The 18,391-nt window shown below is 50.7% G+C and overlaps 2 protein-coding genes across 2 annotated transcripts; one reads left to right on the forward strand and one right to left on the reverse strand.

The window, feature by feature from the left end:
• The first annotated feature begins 11,756 nt into the window (after window positions 1–11,756).
• Window positions 11,757–13,623, forward strand: SLC16A11 (solute carrier family 16, member 11). The gene is made up of 4 exons (XM_012655717.1): window positions 11,757–11,958; window positions 12,224–12,367; window positions 12,535–13,302; window positions 13,388–13,623. Exons 1-4 carry the CDS (start codon window positions 11,757–11,759, stop codon window positions 13,621–13,623), a joined length of 1,350 nt encoding a protein of 449 aa, XP_012511171.1.
• A 929-nt stretch (window positions 13,624–14,552) lies between these two features.
• On the reverse strand, window positions 14,553–17,764 carry SLC16A13 (solute carrier family 16, member 13). Its single transcript, XM_012655718.1, has 4 exons — window positions 17,291–17,764; window positions 17,012–17,155; window positions 15,615–16,352; window positions 14,553–14,914 (listed from the first exon to the last, which is right to left on the reverse strand). The coding sequence occupies exons 1-4, from the start codon at window positions 17,487–17,489 to the stop codon at window positions 14,712–14,714; spliced, it is 1,284 nt and encodes a 427-aa protein (XP_012511172.1). The 5' UTR covers window positions 17,490–17,764; the 3' UTR covers window positions 14,553–14,711.
• Window positions 17,765–18,391: the final 627 nt, after the last annotated feature.

The following is an 18,391-nucleotide window of genomic DNA, read 5'->3' on the forward strand; positions in this document are numbered from 1 at the left end:
ACTTCATGCCAGATATGATGCCAGGTTCTTCACACATAGTGTAGGTGTTTCTTCCTGCTCCTTGTGCGTATATGTCGTGGGGGAGGAAGGGGTTGGTGGTAGAAATCAGAAAGTACAAATCACATTAATAGTAACAAACAAACAAAAAAAATCCCATAAGCTTCCCAGGAATGGGCCCCTTCAGAGTAATCTTTGGTTTTCCAATCTCCCCAAGTCTCTTCAGGCACCAAGAGACAGTTCATAGATGGTTTTGTCAGCACTCTTGGTTTTCTATGCAACATTGACTCCAACTTTTTCCTCTTTCCTAACTGATCAAAACTGATATTTAGGAATTCACCCTACTCCATACAGATACGTACTTCAGGTGAGGCTCACTCTAGCCCAGTCCCAGAGGCAGGACCTGACGAACGTCAGTCAGTCGTCAGTCACAGTGGTCCCAGCCCCCTTGTCAGCGGCTGTCTCATCAAATACATGTGGTACGATTCTGGCAATGGGTGAAGGACGACCTGCTGGGGGCTGGAGGGGAAGATATCCTTACTGCTAAGCAGGACACACTGGAAGAGATGCGCTCCTTCTCCTCTGCACACTGTTATGCCCAGATGCTATATCTGAAACTGCGGCAGCCATGTTGCAACCTTAAGGGGAAAAAGCTAAAACTGAGGGCCATAGACTGAAACTATGGGAAGAACCTGATTCCTTCATGATGTTGTTGAGCCACTGATAAGCTAGTCTTGGAGTATTCCTACCTTTTAGTTTTATTGATATGTGAGACGCTACAGACTGAGTGTTTGTGCCCCTCCTTCATATGTTAAATCCTAAAGCCTCATGTGATGGCATTCAGAGGTGGGGCCTTTGGGAGCGGTTGGGTCATGAGGGTGGAGCCCTCATGAATGGGATTAGTGTTTCTATAAAACAGGCCCCAGAGAGCTCCTTTGCCTCCTTCTGCCACATGAGGACACAGAAAGAAGACATCTATGATCCAGGAGTGGTCCTTCACCAGACACCAATCAGCAGTTCTCTTGATCTTGGATTTCCTAGGCTCCAGAACTGTGAGAAATAAATTTTTGTTGTTTCTAAGCCACCCAGCCTATGGTATTTTTTTACAGCAGCCCAAACAGACTAAGACATGAGACAATATATATTTTCTTATTGTTTAGTCAAGTTAAGTGGTATTCTTTTGGTACTTGCAGCCAGAAATGTCTTAACAGAGATGGTTTACACTGCCATTGAGTACACTGCTTATACTCTCCTGTAGGGCTTGTGACTCAAGGCCAACATGGCCTGCCCTGTGTTCTGGGGCAGGCAGTAGCAGAACACCACTGAGCCTCTGGGCACTGCCAGTTCTCACCACCATCTGCAATACTGGATGGGATTATGGGAATTTGGACTCATCACTGGAGACAAAGACAAAGGTAAAAGTGAGAAAGATAGTCAGAGATTGGAGAGGAAAGAGGTAGAGTCACAGAGGTATATGTGTTGCATAGGGTGGGGTGGTCAACAGAGCCAAAGACTGCACAAGAATCCAGCAGGTCAGTGCTGAAATGGAAAATTAGATTTGGAGTGAGTTAGGACAGCATCCTTAATGAAACCAAACTTGGAAACTCCCTGTGTTAGCTCAGGTGGGAGAGGCACTAAAACTGGATAGCAGACCAGGTTCAGTGGCTCATGTCTGTTACCCCAGCACTTTGGGAGAATGAGGCAGGAAGATTGTTTGAGGTCAGGAGTTCAAGACCAGCCTGGGCAACATAGCGAGACCCCATCTCTAAAAAAATAAATAAATAAAGTAGCTGGGTGTGGTGTCACTCCTGTAGTCTTAGCTACTTGGGAGGCTGATGCAGGAGGATCACTTGAACCCAGGAATTTGAGGCTGTAGTGAGCTATGATTATGCCACTGCACTCCAGCCTGGGTGATGGAGTGAGAACCTGTCTTTAAAAAACAAAACAAAACAAAAAGAACTGCACAGCAGCTTTCTGGTCCTTGAGTTTTCCCTTCTCCTTGGGGCCATTTTTGTTTTATCTCCATGCTGAAAGCACAAGTGTACCTGGTTCCTGGTTCCTCTCGTTGCTGTTGCCTAAGTGTGTACACAATACTTTGCTTAGGTTCTCTTGCCGGGTGAACTGGGATGGAACCTTCATAAACACTCATGCAAATACTCAGAGATCAAAACTTCTGCTACATTTGTTTATTTATTTAAACAAACAAACCCTTAAATGGTGTTTCTTGCTAGGAATTGTTCGAAAAACTTTGCAAATATTAACTCATTTAATGCTCACAACAACCCTAACAGGTTGTGTTAATAGTAGCAAGGTACTAGTATTACTGTTCTTAGTCCATTCAGGATGCTATAACAAAATACCTTAAACTGGGAAATTATAAACTGTGGAAATGTATTATTGCTCACAGTTTTGGAGGCTGGGAAGCCAGCAGATTAGGTGTCTGGTGAGGGCTTGCTCTGTTTCATAGATGGTGCCTTCTCGCTGTGTCCTCACGTGGCAGAAGGGGTGAACAAGCTCTCTCGGGCCTCTTTTATAAAGACACTAATCCCATTCATGAGGGCTCCATCCTCATGACCCAATCACCTCCTAAAGTCCCCACCTCTTAATACTATTACATTGGGGATTCGATTTCAACATATAAATTTTGGGGAGGCACAAACATTCAGACCATAGCAATTATCAATTATCATCATTTTTTTTGCAAAAGCAGGAACCATTATTATCACATATTTTTTTCTTTTTTTAAGAGACTGAATTTCACTCTGTTCCTCAGGCTGGAGTGCAGTGGGGTGACCATAGCTCACTATAACTTTGAACTCCTGATCTCAAGTGATCCTCCTGCCTCAGCCTCCCAATGTGCTGGGGTTACAGGCGTGAGCCATGACACACAGTCATCATCTTTGAATGGATGAGGGAAATATTGCAAAGAGAGGTTAAATAATTTGCTCTGGGTCATGTGGCTGGCAAGTCCCAAAGCCAGAGCTTGAACCCAGGCAGTCTGGTTCCAGGGTTCATGTTCCTCCCACTACACTATATTACCTCTCAATATTGAATATATTAAAACGCACTCACATTCAACACTCGATGTAATATTTTTGCTAAGATTTTAAAAGATTTTTGCTGCTTAAAATCTTAAAATGATGTTCATTACTTGAAAAACTTATTTGTCTACAAGGAACTCATTGAATCTATGATTGGCTCTGATTTCTCAGCAATTATGATGAATATTTAGGAAATCATGGGAAGTGAGAAAAACCAACCTCCTAATTGTTTTCCAATGAAATTTAAGAACACAAAATTAACAAAGAAATGGGTAATAGACACTTATTTAAACATTTAAACGTTTATTATTTTAGATTTTCAGGGGTTTTTTGGTATTTTCAAATCAATAACTTTTTCATGTTTTTAGCATTTCTGTTAGCACTTGGAAAGCTTTAGCCCTAAGTCCTAGATACTCAGGGAACAAATCGGCCCTCCTCAAGGCCAACAGGGAAATAAACCCAGAAACCACGAGGCGCCTAGGAACACCAGGCTCTATGTATCCTGGAGCTCAGGTCTTAGCCCATCCTGCTATTCACTGCTCTCAGCACTCACTGGTCACTGTCCTGAAACATCTGCTCTAGGGCCTTTGGCACCAACTTTCTGCCTCCCAGATCCCTGGGCCCAGGGAAGGGTAAGCTCATCACCCATCAATCAGGATGCTCCTCCTAGGTACCCAACTGATGAGATGCCCAAAGCCTCACCTCGCCTCTCCGCGTGGCTTCCCTCCAGGTGAGACCCTGACACTACTCCCTCACGAATGTGTTTTAAACTAGGGTCAGTCCCATTTTGAGGGACTCCTGGTTGTGAATTGAGGAAAGAAAGATGTGACGAGAGCTGGAGATGGAGGTGGATCAAGCTGGGTAAAGCTATTTGTCTGCATGGGATAGAGAGAAGGAACTGACAACCCCAAATAAGTGACTGAGGCAAAGATCTCAGTCAGTGGAGGTTTATTAAGCCACAGTTTGAGAACACGTCCAGGAAAAGGACAAACCACAGAAGCATCTGTGACCTGTGCCCTCCAAAGAGGGATTTGGGAACTCAGTATTTAAGGGACAAGAAAGAAAGAAAAAGGAGGAGGGGGATGGCAGTGAGGCAAATGGCACAAAATGGCACATTCTTGTGAGGCTCTAGTTAGTGCTCAGTAAATCTGCATTTTACATATGATACTCAAATGTTTGAAGAGAAAAAGGGAGTAAAGGAAGAATCAATTATGCAGGTATCTCTGGGTGGGTGGAGGAATGATTGATCTCATCTGGTCTCTGTTCTGCACCTGGAAAGATAAGTTTGAAATCAACATTATCAGTGTGGAATTGAACAGACTTTAGTGTTAGGAGGTAGGCTTAGATTACAGACCTAAAGCTACAATATGCATGTCCTTGTTTATGGGAGGCTAGCAAAGAATTTCCTTATGAATGCTCTGTGGGGGCAGTCCTTGTAGATGCCTGAGGCCTTTTACAATTCCAAAATGCATAATGTTAGTAACAGCTATTCATTTGGAAGCAGGTGTTGCATGACTCAGCTTCCAGGCTTGACCTTCCCTTTGCATAAGGAGTTGAGGAGATGGTCCTGACATTTTAAATTTTTCTTTACAGAACGCTTAGGAAGAGACGCTGCCCAGGAATACAAAATGCTTTGAGAGTAGAGGAGAGGCAGAAGAAGGCTTTGCAGAGGAAATAACATTGAGATGTGGGCAGAGACAAAGGAGATTTGGGGCAGACAAGAGGAACCTTCTAAAGTGATTGCACTGGAAGAAAAAGGATTCACCCTGTGCAGGGACAAGAGGAATTTGTGTGGAATTAGCAGTAGCCACTCACAGCCGCTTTAGCTCAGAGACCCTCCTGTGGCTTTGGGGACTTCCCAGGGCTTGATCAGACCCCACCCAACTCCTCCCAGTGTCCACACAGGCATTTCTGCCTTGGAGAAAGGAAACAGGAACTCTCTGCTTGCTTGGCCCCCAAAACTCGCCTAGCATACCTTAGATCCTCCAGGATGTCAAATTTATATCCCTAGGGCTGCAGGAAAACCTGTTATATGACTCTCTGTCTCCTCCCACCTTGGCTTCTGGTCCTGGTTGAACTTACTCAGCAGAGGTTCTGGCCAGGCCAGGCGGCTGCAGCCCTAACGGCAGATGTAGGGGTTGTCAGCCATGTCCACTAAGAGGCCGAGTTCTTTAGATCAGATGTCCAGGTCCCAGGCAGCAACTGGGAAGGCAGACAAAGGACCCCATAAAACTCAGAGGTAGCCGAGAGGTTGGGACAGCAGAGAGGAAATGACATCACCTCCTGGCCCCTTCTGGTCTGACTCCCTCTCTCAAATCAAGACAGGAGGAACATAGGGACTTGGAATAGAGATTGGACTGGAGTAGAGATGAACAGGTAACTACCTATGGCCAAGAAATGAGATGAAATGAAATGAATTGAAAGGGAACCTGCTTTTGTAGAATGCCTACCATGAGCCTGGAGCTGTGCTGGGTCCTTTCCAAGCTTTACTTCACTGAAGTGTCACCAACAATCCTTTGAAGTATTTGCCCCTTTTTCCAGATGCCTAGAAACTGTTGGAGTTGGGACTCAAGAACTACGCCATTAATAATTCACCAGTCCTGCCATCCATTTTAGACCATGGAAAAAAAAGAAAAAAAAGTAATTCACCAGGTCTAATTCGAATTCCATACCTGTTCTATTAATCTGTTTTAGTTGGGCTAAAACAGGTTTTAGGACACTTTGGGCCTAAACCTCTTCCTTTGAGAAATTCCCCACCTTATTGTTTTTGATGGGAGGCAGAACACATCTGCCCATGGACACTGAAAACACCAGGTGCTCCCTCTCTGGTGCCCCTTGCAGCTATGATGAGAGCACGTGACCCAGGTGCAGGAGGTCAGGACCACAGCTCTGGACTTGGGCTTGGGAGCTTGTGGACCACAGAAGCAGAGAACATTTCTGAGCAGTAGCAGCTGTTTCTAGGCCAGCTGGCTGTAGATGGCTGCCAGCAGTGACATCTAGTGTCCCATGGTGACAGCAGCGGCTCTAGCAACCCATTTAGGCTTGTGGCAATCTGTGCTCCTGCCAGACCTAGTTCTGTAGCCTTCTTGTGAGCTACTCAGTATCCTGCAATAAATCATTTCTTTCCTTAAATAAGGCAGCATTAGTAAGCTCATGGCTTACAACTAAGAACTTTGACATAGAGGTTGGCCAAAGTCCCAGACCAGAATATGCCAGATAAGACACATTTGGATATTAAGACACACATACCAGGCTCAAAGCCTTGAGCTGTGCACTTTCCCCACTGTCCCTGAATTCCTGTCCTGGAGACTGGGCTGGTGGGAGAAATCCAGGAATCAGGTTCTCAGGGGGATGAGAACGTGGTGGTGACAGAGAGCAGGGAAGAGGCACTGAAGACAGATTTGGTAGAGGGGGTAGGAGAGGATAAACGTGGGGTAGGGCTCTCATCCCATCCCAGGCCTTGGCTGCAGCCTCAGCTCCGTCTTGTCTGCACCAACCCTGTCGCCAGCCTCCCCAGAGCCCCAGACTCAACAAAGTCCTTACCCCAGTCCCAATCCCAATCCCCCAAGGCTCAGGGGCCTCAGCTCTGTTCTCTGCTCATTCAACGATGCAGACATCCAAGCATACTTCTTCCCGGCACACGATGAGCTCCCTGGCCCTCTTGCTTCATCAGCCACCCCCATTTCAGAGCATCTCAGTGGATGTGCTCCCTTGGTCCTGGGCCACAAAGCCTGACCTTTGTTTTTCCACTTTCCCAGGCCCTGGGTCTGGGCTTTGAAATCGACGCTCACTTGACAGGGCCTGGTCTCTGGGTGAGCTGGAGAAGGGGAGGGTTCCGGGGCGTGAGGGGTGAGAGGCAGCTGTTTGGTCTTAGAAGCCCAAGATTGGCTGACCAAACACTGGAAAGCCCCATATTTTTGAGAACCTCAAATAGAGCAATGTTTCCTGTGGGTAACGCCTTCCATCCTCACCTGCCCCCTTCCCTCCCTTCCACCTTCTGCAGAGGGAGCCCCGTGGGTGTGTGGCGGGGATAGCTGGGCTTGGTTCAGGGATTTCCTGAGGTTTGGCTCCAGAGGCCCCAAGAACTCCAGCAGGGGCTCCCACAAGAAAGCCCCAGAGCAATTCTAGAGTTCATGAACACAGACACCCAGATCCGGTAGTCACCAAAGCAAATCATGTACAGTGCTTGACCCTCTCTATGATCTCCTTAAAGACACTAACTGGCTCAGCATCCGCTTCTGGGGCTTTTTCCACATGGGCAGGCGTTATTAGTTTGGTCCATCAGTGACTCCCTCTTGTGATACTGCTACATCCTGGGGAGCACCAGGTACCGAGTCCACTCATTCAATGATTCCATTGTTTAGTGTTTCTCTCATTCAGTGATTCCATCACTCACCTTTGGCATCTTTGGGCATCAAAGATCTAGAGATCAATAACGCAAGGTCCCACCTCCAGGGCCTCATGGTATAAGGGCAACATGCAGGATGAATCACAGAAGACGAAAATGGATGATTTCATTGCAGGCTGAGAGGTGCTCTGAGGGGGGTTCACATAGGCAGATTAGGAGCTGGCATGGTCAGGGATGACTTCCCAGGGGAGGCCGTGCTGTGCCATCAGTGGCTCCCACTACCCCTAGTGGCAATGTGCCAGGGACAACACCACCTTGGAATAAATATGTACACTTTCCTGGAAAGTTATATTTTTTCTTGAAGACTTGAAGGGGAAAAGTTAAATAATTTATCTAGTAATTTAAAGCCTTGTTTTCCTATGCAAACATGTATCAAAGATGGTTATAAAAAGTAGCATACAAAATTCCACATGAACTTTCAACATAAAACAAGATATTTCAAAGGAATTTCCTACCTGCAAAAGGTCTATAACCCCATAGTCTCCTTACCTCTCTGACTGCACAATGAGTCCTCTCCCCTCTGTGTTCAACTTCCAGTATTAGTGAATGCTACTGCAGTAGAAATTTTTGAAAAGTATAGGTCTTTGGAAAAACATTTAAATTTCTTAGCCTGGCCTTCAAGGCCTTTCAGAAGGGACCCTCTGGCCTAGCAACTTCATCCTACATTACTCTCCTACACACTCTCTGTTCTCTACACAGTGGCTATTTACAGCTCTCCAAACAATAGACAATGTGCCAAGCTGGTTCATGCCTTTGTGATTTTCCACAAGTTGCTCCCTTTGCCTGGAATGCCCCTGCCCACACACCCATCTGGCAAACTCCTACTCATCCTTCAAGACCCAGCTCAAGGGGATCCTCCTCTGTGAAGCTTCCTAGCAGGCCCCAGCAAAATGAGCCACTTCCTCCCATGTACCACTCTAGGGTGTATGTGTCCCTCTCCTTGTGCAGAGATTTCTTTTCTTTCTGTGGCTGTTCCTCTGATTTGATGATGAGGGCTGAGAGAGGAGAGACTGTGTCTTATTCATATTTGTATCCCTAGCCCTCAGCATAGCACTTGGCATGTAGATGTCTATAAATATTTTATATGAAGGATTCAATGAACAAAACTTACTTTGACTCCTTTCTTCTCTTTTGTTTTTACAGTCAAGATAGGGGCTGGCTGTCGTGGCTCACGCCTGTAATCCTAGCACTCTGGGAAGCTGAGACAGGAGGATTGCTTGAGGTTAGGAGTTCGAGACCAGCCTCAGCAAAAGTGAGACACTGTCTCTACTAAAAATAGAAAAAATTAGTGGGCCGTGGCGGTGCATGCTTCTAGTCCCAGCTACTTGGGAGGCTGAGGCAGGAGGATGGCTTGAGCCCAGGAGTTTGAGGTTGCTGTGAGCTATGATGATGCCACGGCACTCTAGCCTGGGCAACAAAGCAAGACTCTATCTCAAAAACAAACAAAGAAACAAACAAACAAACAAAACACAAGATACGGAGACCAGCATTTTCTCATGAACTCTGGAAAATGCTGAAGAAATCACTCACCACAAGAAAAAAGTGAAAACTTCCATTTAATCTCTTTATAGACATTCAAATTTTATAACCCATGTGGTTCCACTGGGAACTCACTAGACCAGTGTGGTTCCTTGAGCTTGAGGAGCTAGTAGAAGTAGCCAGGTAGGAAATAGGTGGCAGTGTCGTATGGTCTGCCAGATTCCTTGAGTCACAACAGTGACAGCAATGGGGCCTAACATATCATATTCGTGCACTTACTTAAATACGTATACACAGTGACTCATTTAATTCTTGTAACAACCCATCAGGTAGCTATTATTATTACTCCCATTTTAAAGATGAGGAAACTGAGGCACAGAGAGGTTGAGTATCTTGCTCACAATCATACAGCTAATAAGTGGTAGAGCTGGGATTTGAACCCAGGAAGTCTAGCTTGGGAGTCCATTCTTCCATTCTTTATGCTATATTACTGCCATGAACAATTTTGGCTAAGAACATAGGGAATAAGAGGTAGAAAAGGAATGTGCCCTTTCACAACTAATCACCCCAGTCTCTGCGCTCTGGGATGCCCTCTGGGTTCATAAGTATCCTGCAAAGGTGCTTGGTTTCACTGGGTACAACTCCCAGACCCTGAGGGCCCAGTCTCCTCTTTGACCGCCCTGCACTTCTACTTCGTTGCAGGGAGACAGTGGTGTTTCAGTTGGCCTCATTCAGTTTGGAGCAGAGTCCTCACCAGCCTTCTCAGGAAGAGGGCTCCCTGCTCTCCCAGGTGGCTGAGGACTTGCTGGCTCCACCTCCCTGGTGGCTTTCACAACAGTACTCCAGGCTGGGGAAACCGGTGGGGCCACTTTCCTAAGGCGTATGTGTCAGGATATATATTAACATATATATATTTGAAAACCAGGGTGTCTTGCTGTATTGCCCAGGCTGGATTCCAACGCCTGGGCTCAAGCAATCCTCTTGTCTCAGCATCCTGGGTATCTGGGACTACAGGCGTGCGCCAGAGCATCGGGCAGGACCTTAAGTTTTCACGGATTCCTGTACCCCAACCAATATGTTTCAAGCAGAAAGCATGACATATGCAAAGATCCAGGAGTAAGAAAAAGCTAGGCATGTCCACAAAGCAGATGAGAAGTTAATGGCAGATGGAAGGGTGCAAGAGGGAGGGAAGGGAGATGGAGTGGAAAGGTTGCCTAGGTCTATCCTTGATTATTGCAAAAGGCCTTAAACACAAAGTAGAGACATTTGATATTTCCTCCTACAGGCAATACAGAGCGATCGAAGGTCATGCTGCTTTTTAGATTTACAGTTTGACTACTTAAGAAGCCGGTTTGCTTTTCTTCTCAACAATTTGGAAACACTGCCATCATGTGGCTGTCAGCTGATGCATGCTCCAAACTAAGTTGCTGAATTTTCTATGATGTTTAATAATTAAACCAAAGAACACATCTCTGGATTCAAACAGGTGAGGTAAAACAATGTAAACCTATATATATAAAAAAAGGATAGTTTCTATAAAGGGATAAAGATTTTCAAGAAATCAATATTTGGGTTCAACTCTCTGATTTCTTACTTTGCTTTTAAAATTCTAACCTGAGTTTTTAGAGATTCTGATCTCAAGGATCCTTTCTATTCCCACTGACCCCTATTTTATTATAGAATCATAAGCTCTCTGGCTCTGCAAAGGTTCTGCCCTTTCCAGCGATCTCCAGAACGTTTCCCTCAATTGTGGCAGATTCTATTTCAGTTCTAGGATTTTTCTCCCTGTAAGGTTTGCAGCTGGACAGACCTAAATTCAAATATTTCCACCATTTTTTTTTCCTGAGCTTCAGTTACCACATCTACAAAATCCGGATGACACCTTCTTCATAGGGTTATTGTAAGGATGAAAGGATAACGTGGGGAAAGATCGCCTGGCACGCCACAGGTCTTCATATTAAGGGAGTCCTTCCTGTTCCTTCTCTCCGTTCTTCAGGGCATGTTATTGTTGAGCACTGAGCAGGCACTCAGTAGAGGTCTGTGATTTGATTTCCGAGATTTACCTGGTCCTCAGCCACGTTCCTGAGAATAAAACTACTCATCCCCTCAGGCTTTGGGGACTGCCCCCGATTTCCGAGCATCTGCAGGGAGTCCGGGCTTGCTGGGGATTGCAATCCACGCGTCTCTTCTGTGCCCAGCAGCCGGCAGGTGCGTGGGAGCGAGCCAGGCTGGGCCCTGCGGCCTTCATTCCTCGCCGCTCCCTTCCTAGGGGCTGGAGGGTGCGCGTGTGTGTATATAATTTAATCCCCGTGGGACTGGCGTCTGGCCTCATCCGCAGCTCCGCGGATTGGCTGACTGTCTCAGCTCGCCCCCGCCCTCCGTATCCCCGGTGTCCCAGGTGGCTCGGGCCCCTGTGGTGATCTCTGTTTACGGAGAGAACTCGTCCAAGTTGGGCTCCATCTCTGCACTCGCTGGCCTCCCGGGCCCAGTCCGCCTGGGAAGCGGCGCGAAAACCGGCCGAACCGTTCTTCGCCCTTCCCCTCCCCCCACCGCCCGGAGAGGTCGGGTAAGGGGTGAGGAGTGTGTGTGGGAGGGGGAGCCCCGGGCCTGGGGGATCGGGCAGTCCCCGGTCCCGGTACCTCACGCGGACCTAGGAGTTCTATCCCTAGGCCTGCTTCCCGCTCCCTCCGCCCCCGCACTATCGTGCCCGGGTGACGTGCCCACCCTGGGCAAGCAGCCAGAGGCTGGATCTCAGGGATGCCAGCTCCCTAGCGGAGGCAAAGACGTGGAGACTTCACTCACAGGTGTTTCCCCACCCCAGCCAGACAGTGATGACCCCCAAGCCCGTCGGACCCCCGGACGGGGGCTGGGGCTGGGTGGTGGCAGCCACAGCCTTCGCGGTGAACGGGCTCTCCTACGGGCTGTTACGCTCCTTGGGCCTTGCCCTCCCTGACCTCGCCGAGCACTTTGACCGAAGCGCCCAGGAGACTGCGTGGGTCAGCGCCCTGGCCCTGGCCGTACAACAGGCAGCCAGTGAGGGGGGCCCCGAGGCGGGAGGCGGGAGGCGGGAACCGGGTGGAGAGGCCTTGAATGTGGTGGTGGGAGGCCCACCCGGTTACCAGACCACCTGAGCAAGGGCGACCTTTGGAGCCAAGTTCTAGAAAAAAGTGGATCTTGAGGTCAAGGGGAGGAACTGTTAGCCTGGGGGTGGAGTTTTAAGCCAGGCAAGCAGTCAATGGGAGATGTTAGTGTTTCGGGGACCAGGGGCGTGTCTTCCGTTAACTCAGCCCACTTCTAGGCCCAGTGGGCAGCGCCCTCAGCACACGATGGGGGGCGCGCCCGGTGGTGATGGTTGGGGGTGTCCTTACCTCGCTGGGCTTCGTCTTCTCGGCTTTCGCCCGCAGTCTGGTGCACCTCTACCTCGGCCTGGGCCTCCTCGCAGGTGAGGGGAGTGGGACGCCCGGGCCCTTCAGGGGTGAAGGTGGGGAGGGGAGCTTGTTGGGGGCTGGATGGGTGAACGAGGCGGAGGCCTCCCGCAGGAAGCAGGGCTGGGAATGCTGGGGCGGGCATCCCCGGTACCTGCCCTCAGCCCGTCCTATTCATTCGCAGGTTCCGGCTGGGCCCTGGTGTTCGCTCCAGCCCTCGGTACCCTCTCGCGTTACTTCTCCCGCCGTCGAGTCTTGGCTGTGGGGTTGGCGCTCACGGGCAACGGGGCCTCCTCGCTGCTCCTGGCGCCCGCTTTGCAATTCCTCCTTGATACTTTCGGCTGGCGGGGCGCCCTACTCCTCCTTGGCGCCATCACCCTCCACCTCACTCCCTGTGGCGCCCTGCTGCGACCTCTGACCCTCCCTGGCGACGCCCCGGCCCCACCCCGCGGCCCCCTAGCTGCCCTCGGCCTGGGTCTCTTCACTCATCGGGCCTTCTCAGTCTTTGCTCTGGGCACGGCCCTGATTGGGGGCGGGTACTTCGTTCCCTACGTGCACTTGGCCCCCCACGCTTTAGACCGGGGCCTGGGGGGGTACGGGGCAGCGCTGGTGGTGGCTGTGGCTGCGGTGGGGGATGCGGGCGCCCGGCTGGTCTGCGGGTGGCTGGCGGACCAGGGCTGGGTGCCCCTCCCGCGGCTGCTGGCCGTGTTCGGGGCTCTGACAGGGCTGGGGCTGCTAGTGGTGGGACTGGTGCCTGTGGTGGGGAGCGAGGGGGACTGGGGGGGTCCCCTGCTGGCCGCGGCTATGGCCTACGGGCTTAGTGCCGGGAGTTTCGCCCCGCTGGTTTTCGGCGTGCTCCCTGGGCTGGTGGGCCTTGGAGGTGTGGTGCAGGCCACCGGGCTGGTGATGATGCTGATGAGCCTCGGGGGGCTGCTGGGTCCCCCCTTGTCAGGTAAGGGCCTGAGCCTGCAGATCCGATTACAGCTATCCTCTGCCCCTTGGGTCCCAGGCCTCTAAATTCCTTCACCCATCCTCAGGCTTCCTAAGGGATGAGACAGGAGACTTCACTGCCTCTTTCCTCGTGTGCAGCTCCTTCATCCTCTCCGGCAGTTTCATCTACGTGGGGCTGCCCAGGGCGCTGCCCTCCTGCCGTCCAGCCTCACCTCCCGCCACTCCTCCTCCTGAGATGGGGGAGCTGCTCCCAGTCCCAGTCCCGCAGGTTGCCCTGCTCTCCCCAGGAGGCCCTCACTCTACTCTGGACACCACTTGTTGATCATCTCCTTGTTTGAGTCCCTCCCCCAATAAAGAATTCTTACCCAGTTTTCCTGAAAGCTCCAACTGTTAGCCAATCTAGGACCCTCAAAACATTCTGCTTTAATATCAAAAAAGGCTGGCTGCCAGGAACAGGATCCCAGGAGGCCCTGAGGGTGGGAAAGGGTACCTGTCCTTCCAGCCAATCCACTTCTCTTTGCCCAAGACCTTGCCATAACGGGGAGTCTTTGAGAAGTTGTCTGCCAGTCAGTTTGTTTGTTGGGGGTGGAAGGTGCTCATGGGTGCTATCTACCCCACCCTCATTTTCTTTGCCCTAGTATCCACACCTCCCAGACTCTTTCCTGCATTTCAATCTCCTTCTATTGGCCTGAGGGAAATATAAGAATCCTAGGCCCAGACTTCAGCTTTATCAGCTTTCTCCCCTTCACATATACCCCATATCCTCACCATTCTTTCAATTTCTTTTCTAAGTCATAAGGATTGGGGAAGAGGAGGGGGTGTGTGGGTAGGAGGTACTGTGGCTCAGGGAGCAGAGTCCAGGCTTAAAATGTTGTGGGTCACCAGAGCTTCTGGACACCTCCTCTCTACTCCTAGTCATGACTCCAGCCAGCCAACCCAAGCATATGGGCCCCAGCTCTTTTTGAGGTTATGATTATTTTCTTATTCAGTTTTATCTCAAGGGGACAATTCTTATTTCCCAAACATCTGTCTTCAGAGAAGAAACTTAGGAGGCAATACTAGAGATTATATGTAAAACATGATAAGTCTTGGCCTTTGATTTTCATAGTTGTGGAGCAGGAACTCCTGGATCCTTCAGAACTCCTAGATCTTTTAGAAAAGGTTGGGGGGAAAAATAAAAGAAAAATAAAAACAAATAAACGAGAAAAGGTTGGAGGAACAAAGGAGGAGAAATACAGGGCCTCAACAAAATACAAAGGGTTGGCACACACACTGCAGGAGCCCCAGGCCTGCTCTGGGGGCAGGCAGAATAAGAATTGTAAGGCACTGTGGTTCTAGGGATGCCAAAATGGGGCAGACCTGGAGCTGTCAAACTCTGGCTTTCTGGGCATGACTGCCTCTTTGTGGAGTTCACTCCTCTCCCAGTCCCTCGTTGGGCAGGGGGACTTTGGTATCCAGTGCCTCTGTTACGAGTTCCTGGGCCCTAGATGTAGTAGCTGAGAAGCAGGAGAAGAAGTGGGGCAGAGTGATGAGAACTCCACTCCCTGCAAGAAGGAAGGCCCCAGCCACCACAAATGAAGCCGTGTAGTTGCCCGTCACATCCCGGAGGTAGCCTAGGTTCAAGAAAGAAAAATAATACACATGGGTGATCTGTTTGCTGGGGCTGATGGCTCAGTCACATTTTTGGGTGGAGGGAATATACCCATCATCTTGGAGGAGATGGAGCTCCCAAGGTAGGGTTGGATGAACATAAGAACTCTGGTTTCCCAAAGAGGCCTCAAAAGGTAATTTCAACTACCTTCCTGCCTTCAGTAAGGACCTCCAAACCAGCCCGCAGGGAGCTGGAGATCCAGATGGAGTCAAGCACCTGTGCTTTTCTTTCTGGCAACTGTGACCCTTCTACACCTTCAGTTAATGGGTAAAAGGAAAATGTTAAAGGTCTGAAAGTTTTGGCACTTTGAGCCTATAGAACTTTGACCAGGAAGCCCAGACACCAGGGCTGGGGCGCAGGGAGCCAAAGGAGAGGGAAGACATTATGTCTGGCCAGGTTCAGCCAGGTCCTCAGAAAACCCAAGCTGTAGGTGCCCTGCCAAGAGTTCCACCTAGCTCCTCTTTGTCTTTCCACTGAGACCTTCCCAGCCCCAAGTTCTCTGCCCCATGGACCCATTTCAGGGCTGCTATGATTGGCCATGCAGGGTGTATACTGTACCATATCAGAGGGCAATATTCACATACACTGTAAGGGGAATAGTTCCCTCCCCCAACTGTGCAACATGGAAGCCCTGGCCCACCTGGTAACCCCATTCCCTTTACCTGACAGAGGAGCCCCAAGCAGTCCCCCGAGGCTCTCTACCATCTGCAGCAGTCCCAGGCCACAGTAAATCCTTCCAGTCCCTACCAGTTCAGGTAGCACAGAGAAGGCCACTGGGGTCAGGGCACCTGATGTGAAGCCATAGGCCACAGTCAGAGCCACCACGGCTGTGGGAGACTGAGCGACAGGGAATAGGACTAGTGACACCCCAGTCAAGGTGGTCCAGAGCATCAGGAGTCGTGCCACAGGCCCTGGGACTGCATCTCCCAGCCACCCAGAGGCCACACGCCCCACGAGATCAGAAATAGCAGCCACTGATAGGAGGAAGGCAGCAGGTAGTGGGTCCCAACCCAGGTCCTGGAGATGGGCCACTAGGTGGACATAGGGAATAAAGTAGCCAGTATTGATCAGGGTGAGTGCAACAGTGTAACGGAGGAAGGGGCCATGATGGAGGAGGGAGGTGAGTTGGACCCAAGGGCCACCCACAGCAGTGTCCTCAGCCAGGCAGAGTGGGCGGAGGAGAGCACCACAGGCCACCAGGTGGAAGGAGAGGGCAGACACCAGCAGTAAGGCCCCCCGCCAGGCATAGTAGCTGAGCAGCCACTGGAAAAGGGGGGCAAATGCAAAGGAGGAGAGGCCCACGCCTGTCAGTGCCAGCCCGGTGGCCAGGGATCGATGTCGAGAGAAGTAACAGGACAAGCAGGCAATGGTCGGAGCGAAGGTCAAGGCCCAGCCAGACCCTGTCAAAAAGGAAGAAACGGGAGTTGGGGACTCTTAGGAAGCTCAGGGCATCCAGTAATCCCAACAGCAGAAGGTAGCACTTGCTTTGCAGTCCCACAGACCTGGGTTTCAATCCTGGCTCTGACACTTTCTAGCTGTGTGACCTTGTGTGTTTTACTTACTCTCCCAGCCTCAATCTCCTCATCTGCAAAATCGGGGTCATACACTATTTGGACTGTGGAGGATTAGAGATAATGTTTGTAAAGCAACTAGCATAGAGCTTTGGAGTTACACCCCAGCTCTACCATTTCTAGCTGTGTGACCTTCACTTGCCAAGTCGTGTAAGCTTTTAAAGCCTTTCTTTGACTGTAAATAGGATAATGATATTTATTTCACAGTCACAGTACCTAGCACAATTTTACAGTAATCCTTCCTTTTACACTCCAGTCCCACTAACTCTGGGCTTATATACCCAGTTTCACCATCTTTGAATTTCCTGATTTGTCACCATGCTGATCGATTTAATCATCCCTCTTAAGCATTCCCTTCGGGGCACAAGTGCTAGTCAAACTTTCCCTCAGCTTCTTCCTAATCCTTTTGGAAGGAGCAGGAGGAAGTTGAAAATCAAAACACCAATGATCTAAGCATTTGACTCTCCTGCTTTCATCCAGGGTCTCACCTGAGAGCAACCCAATACTCAGGTATAGTTGGGTCAAGGAGGTAGCGAAGGAGGCGAGCAGCATCCCCAGCGCGGCCAAGATGCCTCCAGTCATCACCACGGGCCTGGGCCCGAACTTCGTGCTCAGGGCACTGCCTAGCGGGCCTGGGGAAGTAGAAGGGGTTCTTTGAGAAGATCTCAGTCGTCACCCCCCTATTCCCCGCTCTTCCCCTTTCCTGCGCCCGCATCCCCTCTCCTCTCCAAGGGTCGCAGGACGCCGGATCCAGGGGCAGCACTCACTCCCAAACTGCTGCACCGCGATTCCAATGGAGGCGATCCAGGAGACGCGCGCTGCCTGCTCTTCAAACGCTGCCACAAACTCCACGAAGAAGACGCCAAAGGAGCGGAGCACCCCGAACACCAGCGCCGACTGGAAGAACGCTGAGAGCACCACCATCCATCCCCAGCCCCCGTCGGGGGGCTCGGCCCTGCTCGCCATGTGGGCGGTGACAGGGCTGCTTCCACTAAGCACCCCTGCAGTCGCTGGGCTCCGGGCGCTCCGCTTCTGCCCACCCGCCCTCCCCGCTGGCGGCTCGGGGCGGAGCCAAGGAGAGGCTGGTAGAGAGAAAGATACTGACGGGGCGGCGTGAGGCGCCCGAGCCTTTCCCCCATGGGGGCGATATAGGACAGGCGAGCAGGCCCGCGATGGCCCCGGCAGAAGCGCCGGGGGCGTGGCTCCCGTGGCTCGCCGGAGCGTCGGGGTCTGGGCGGGATCGGTCCGGGCTCCAAGGTTCGGTTAGGAGCCTGGGAGCGTAACTGGGCTTGCGCTACACCCCGCAGGCGCACCAGTCCGGGTGTGGATTATCTATTTTATCATTGCGGGGTGTCAGCCCGTGGCCACGCCGGGCTAACATCCACATCCAGAGCTCACCCATGAGGACGCGGAATTCCTGAGCAGGGGACGGAGCCAGAGGGCAGGGCGGGATTTACGCTTTGTTCTGGACTGGGCGGTGAATGGGGCGCATGCGCGAGGAAAGGCATTAGGTAGGGCCCCACGTGATGCAGGGACCAACCAGGCAGCTACCAGGGTCTCCTATTCACCTTGCGGGCCAACTCGTTCACATTTTAGCACCCAGACCCGCACGGAAGGGTTGGTGGTGGGTAAACTGCTTCTGGAGGGGAAAGTAATTACTTGCTTAATGAGGGGTCCACGAATTGCAAGGCCGTGGGGGAGCGAAGGAGGGGTTATGAGATGAGGCTTAAACGAAATAACCTGGCGGGGCGCCTACGGTGCTAACGCAGCTTCTAGAATCTAGATGCTTGGATCCTTGAGAGGTTCATAGGCCAAAGGAAGAGAGAAGGAGAATGGGTTATTGGACTCCTGGCTTTCATTTCTGCAAT

The sequence above is a fragment of the Propithecus coquereli genome, unplaced genomic scaffold (genome assembly GCF_000956105.1).
Source record: "Propithecus coquereli isolate 6110/MARCELLA unplaced genomic scaffold, Pcoq_1.0 Scaffold482, whole genome shotgun sequence".
Lineage (NCBI taxonomy): Eukaryota > Metazoa > Chordata > Mammalia > Primates > Indriidae > Propithecus > Propithecus coquereli.

What these genes read in the sequence shown, in the direction of transcription:
- SLC16A11 (XM_012655717.1), top strand. Translation starts at nt 11,757, where the DNA reads ATGACCCCCAAGCCCGTCGGACCCCCGGACGGGGGCTGGGGCTGGGTG. An exon ending in CGGCCTGGGCCTCCTCGCAG is followed by an intron (nt 12,368 to 12,534) that starts GTGAGGGGAGTG and finishes ATTCATTCGCAG; the next exon opens with GTTCCGGCTGGGCCCTGGTG. An exon ending in GCTGGGTCCCCCCTTGTCAG is followed by an intron (nt 13,303 to 13,387) that starts GTAAGGGCCTGA and finishes ACCCATCCTCAG; the next exon opens with GCTTCCTAAGGGATGAGACA.
- SLC16A13 (XM_012655718.1), bottom strand. Translation starts at nt 17,489, where the DNA reads ATGGCGAGCAGGGCCGAGCCCCCCGACGGGGGCTGGGGATGGATGGTG. An exon ending in GAGTATTGGGTTGCTCTCAG is followed by an intron (nt 16,353 to 17,011) that starts GTGAGACCCTGG and finishes CCTTTTTGACAG; the next exon opens with GGTCTGGCTGGGCCTTGACC. An exon ending in GCTTGGGGCTCCTCTGTCAG is followed by an intron (nt 14,915 to 15,614) that starts GTAAAGGGAATG and finishes TCTTGAACCTAG; the next exon opens with GCTACCTCCGGGATGTGACG.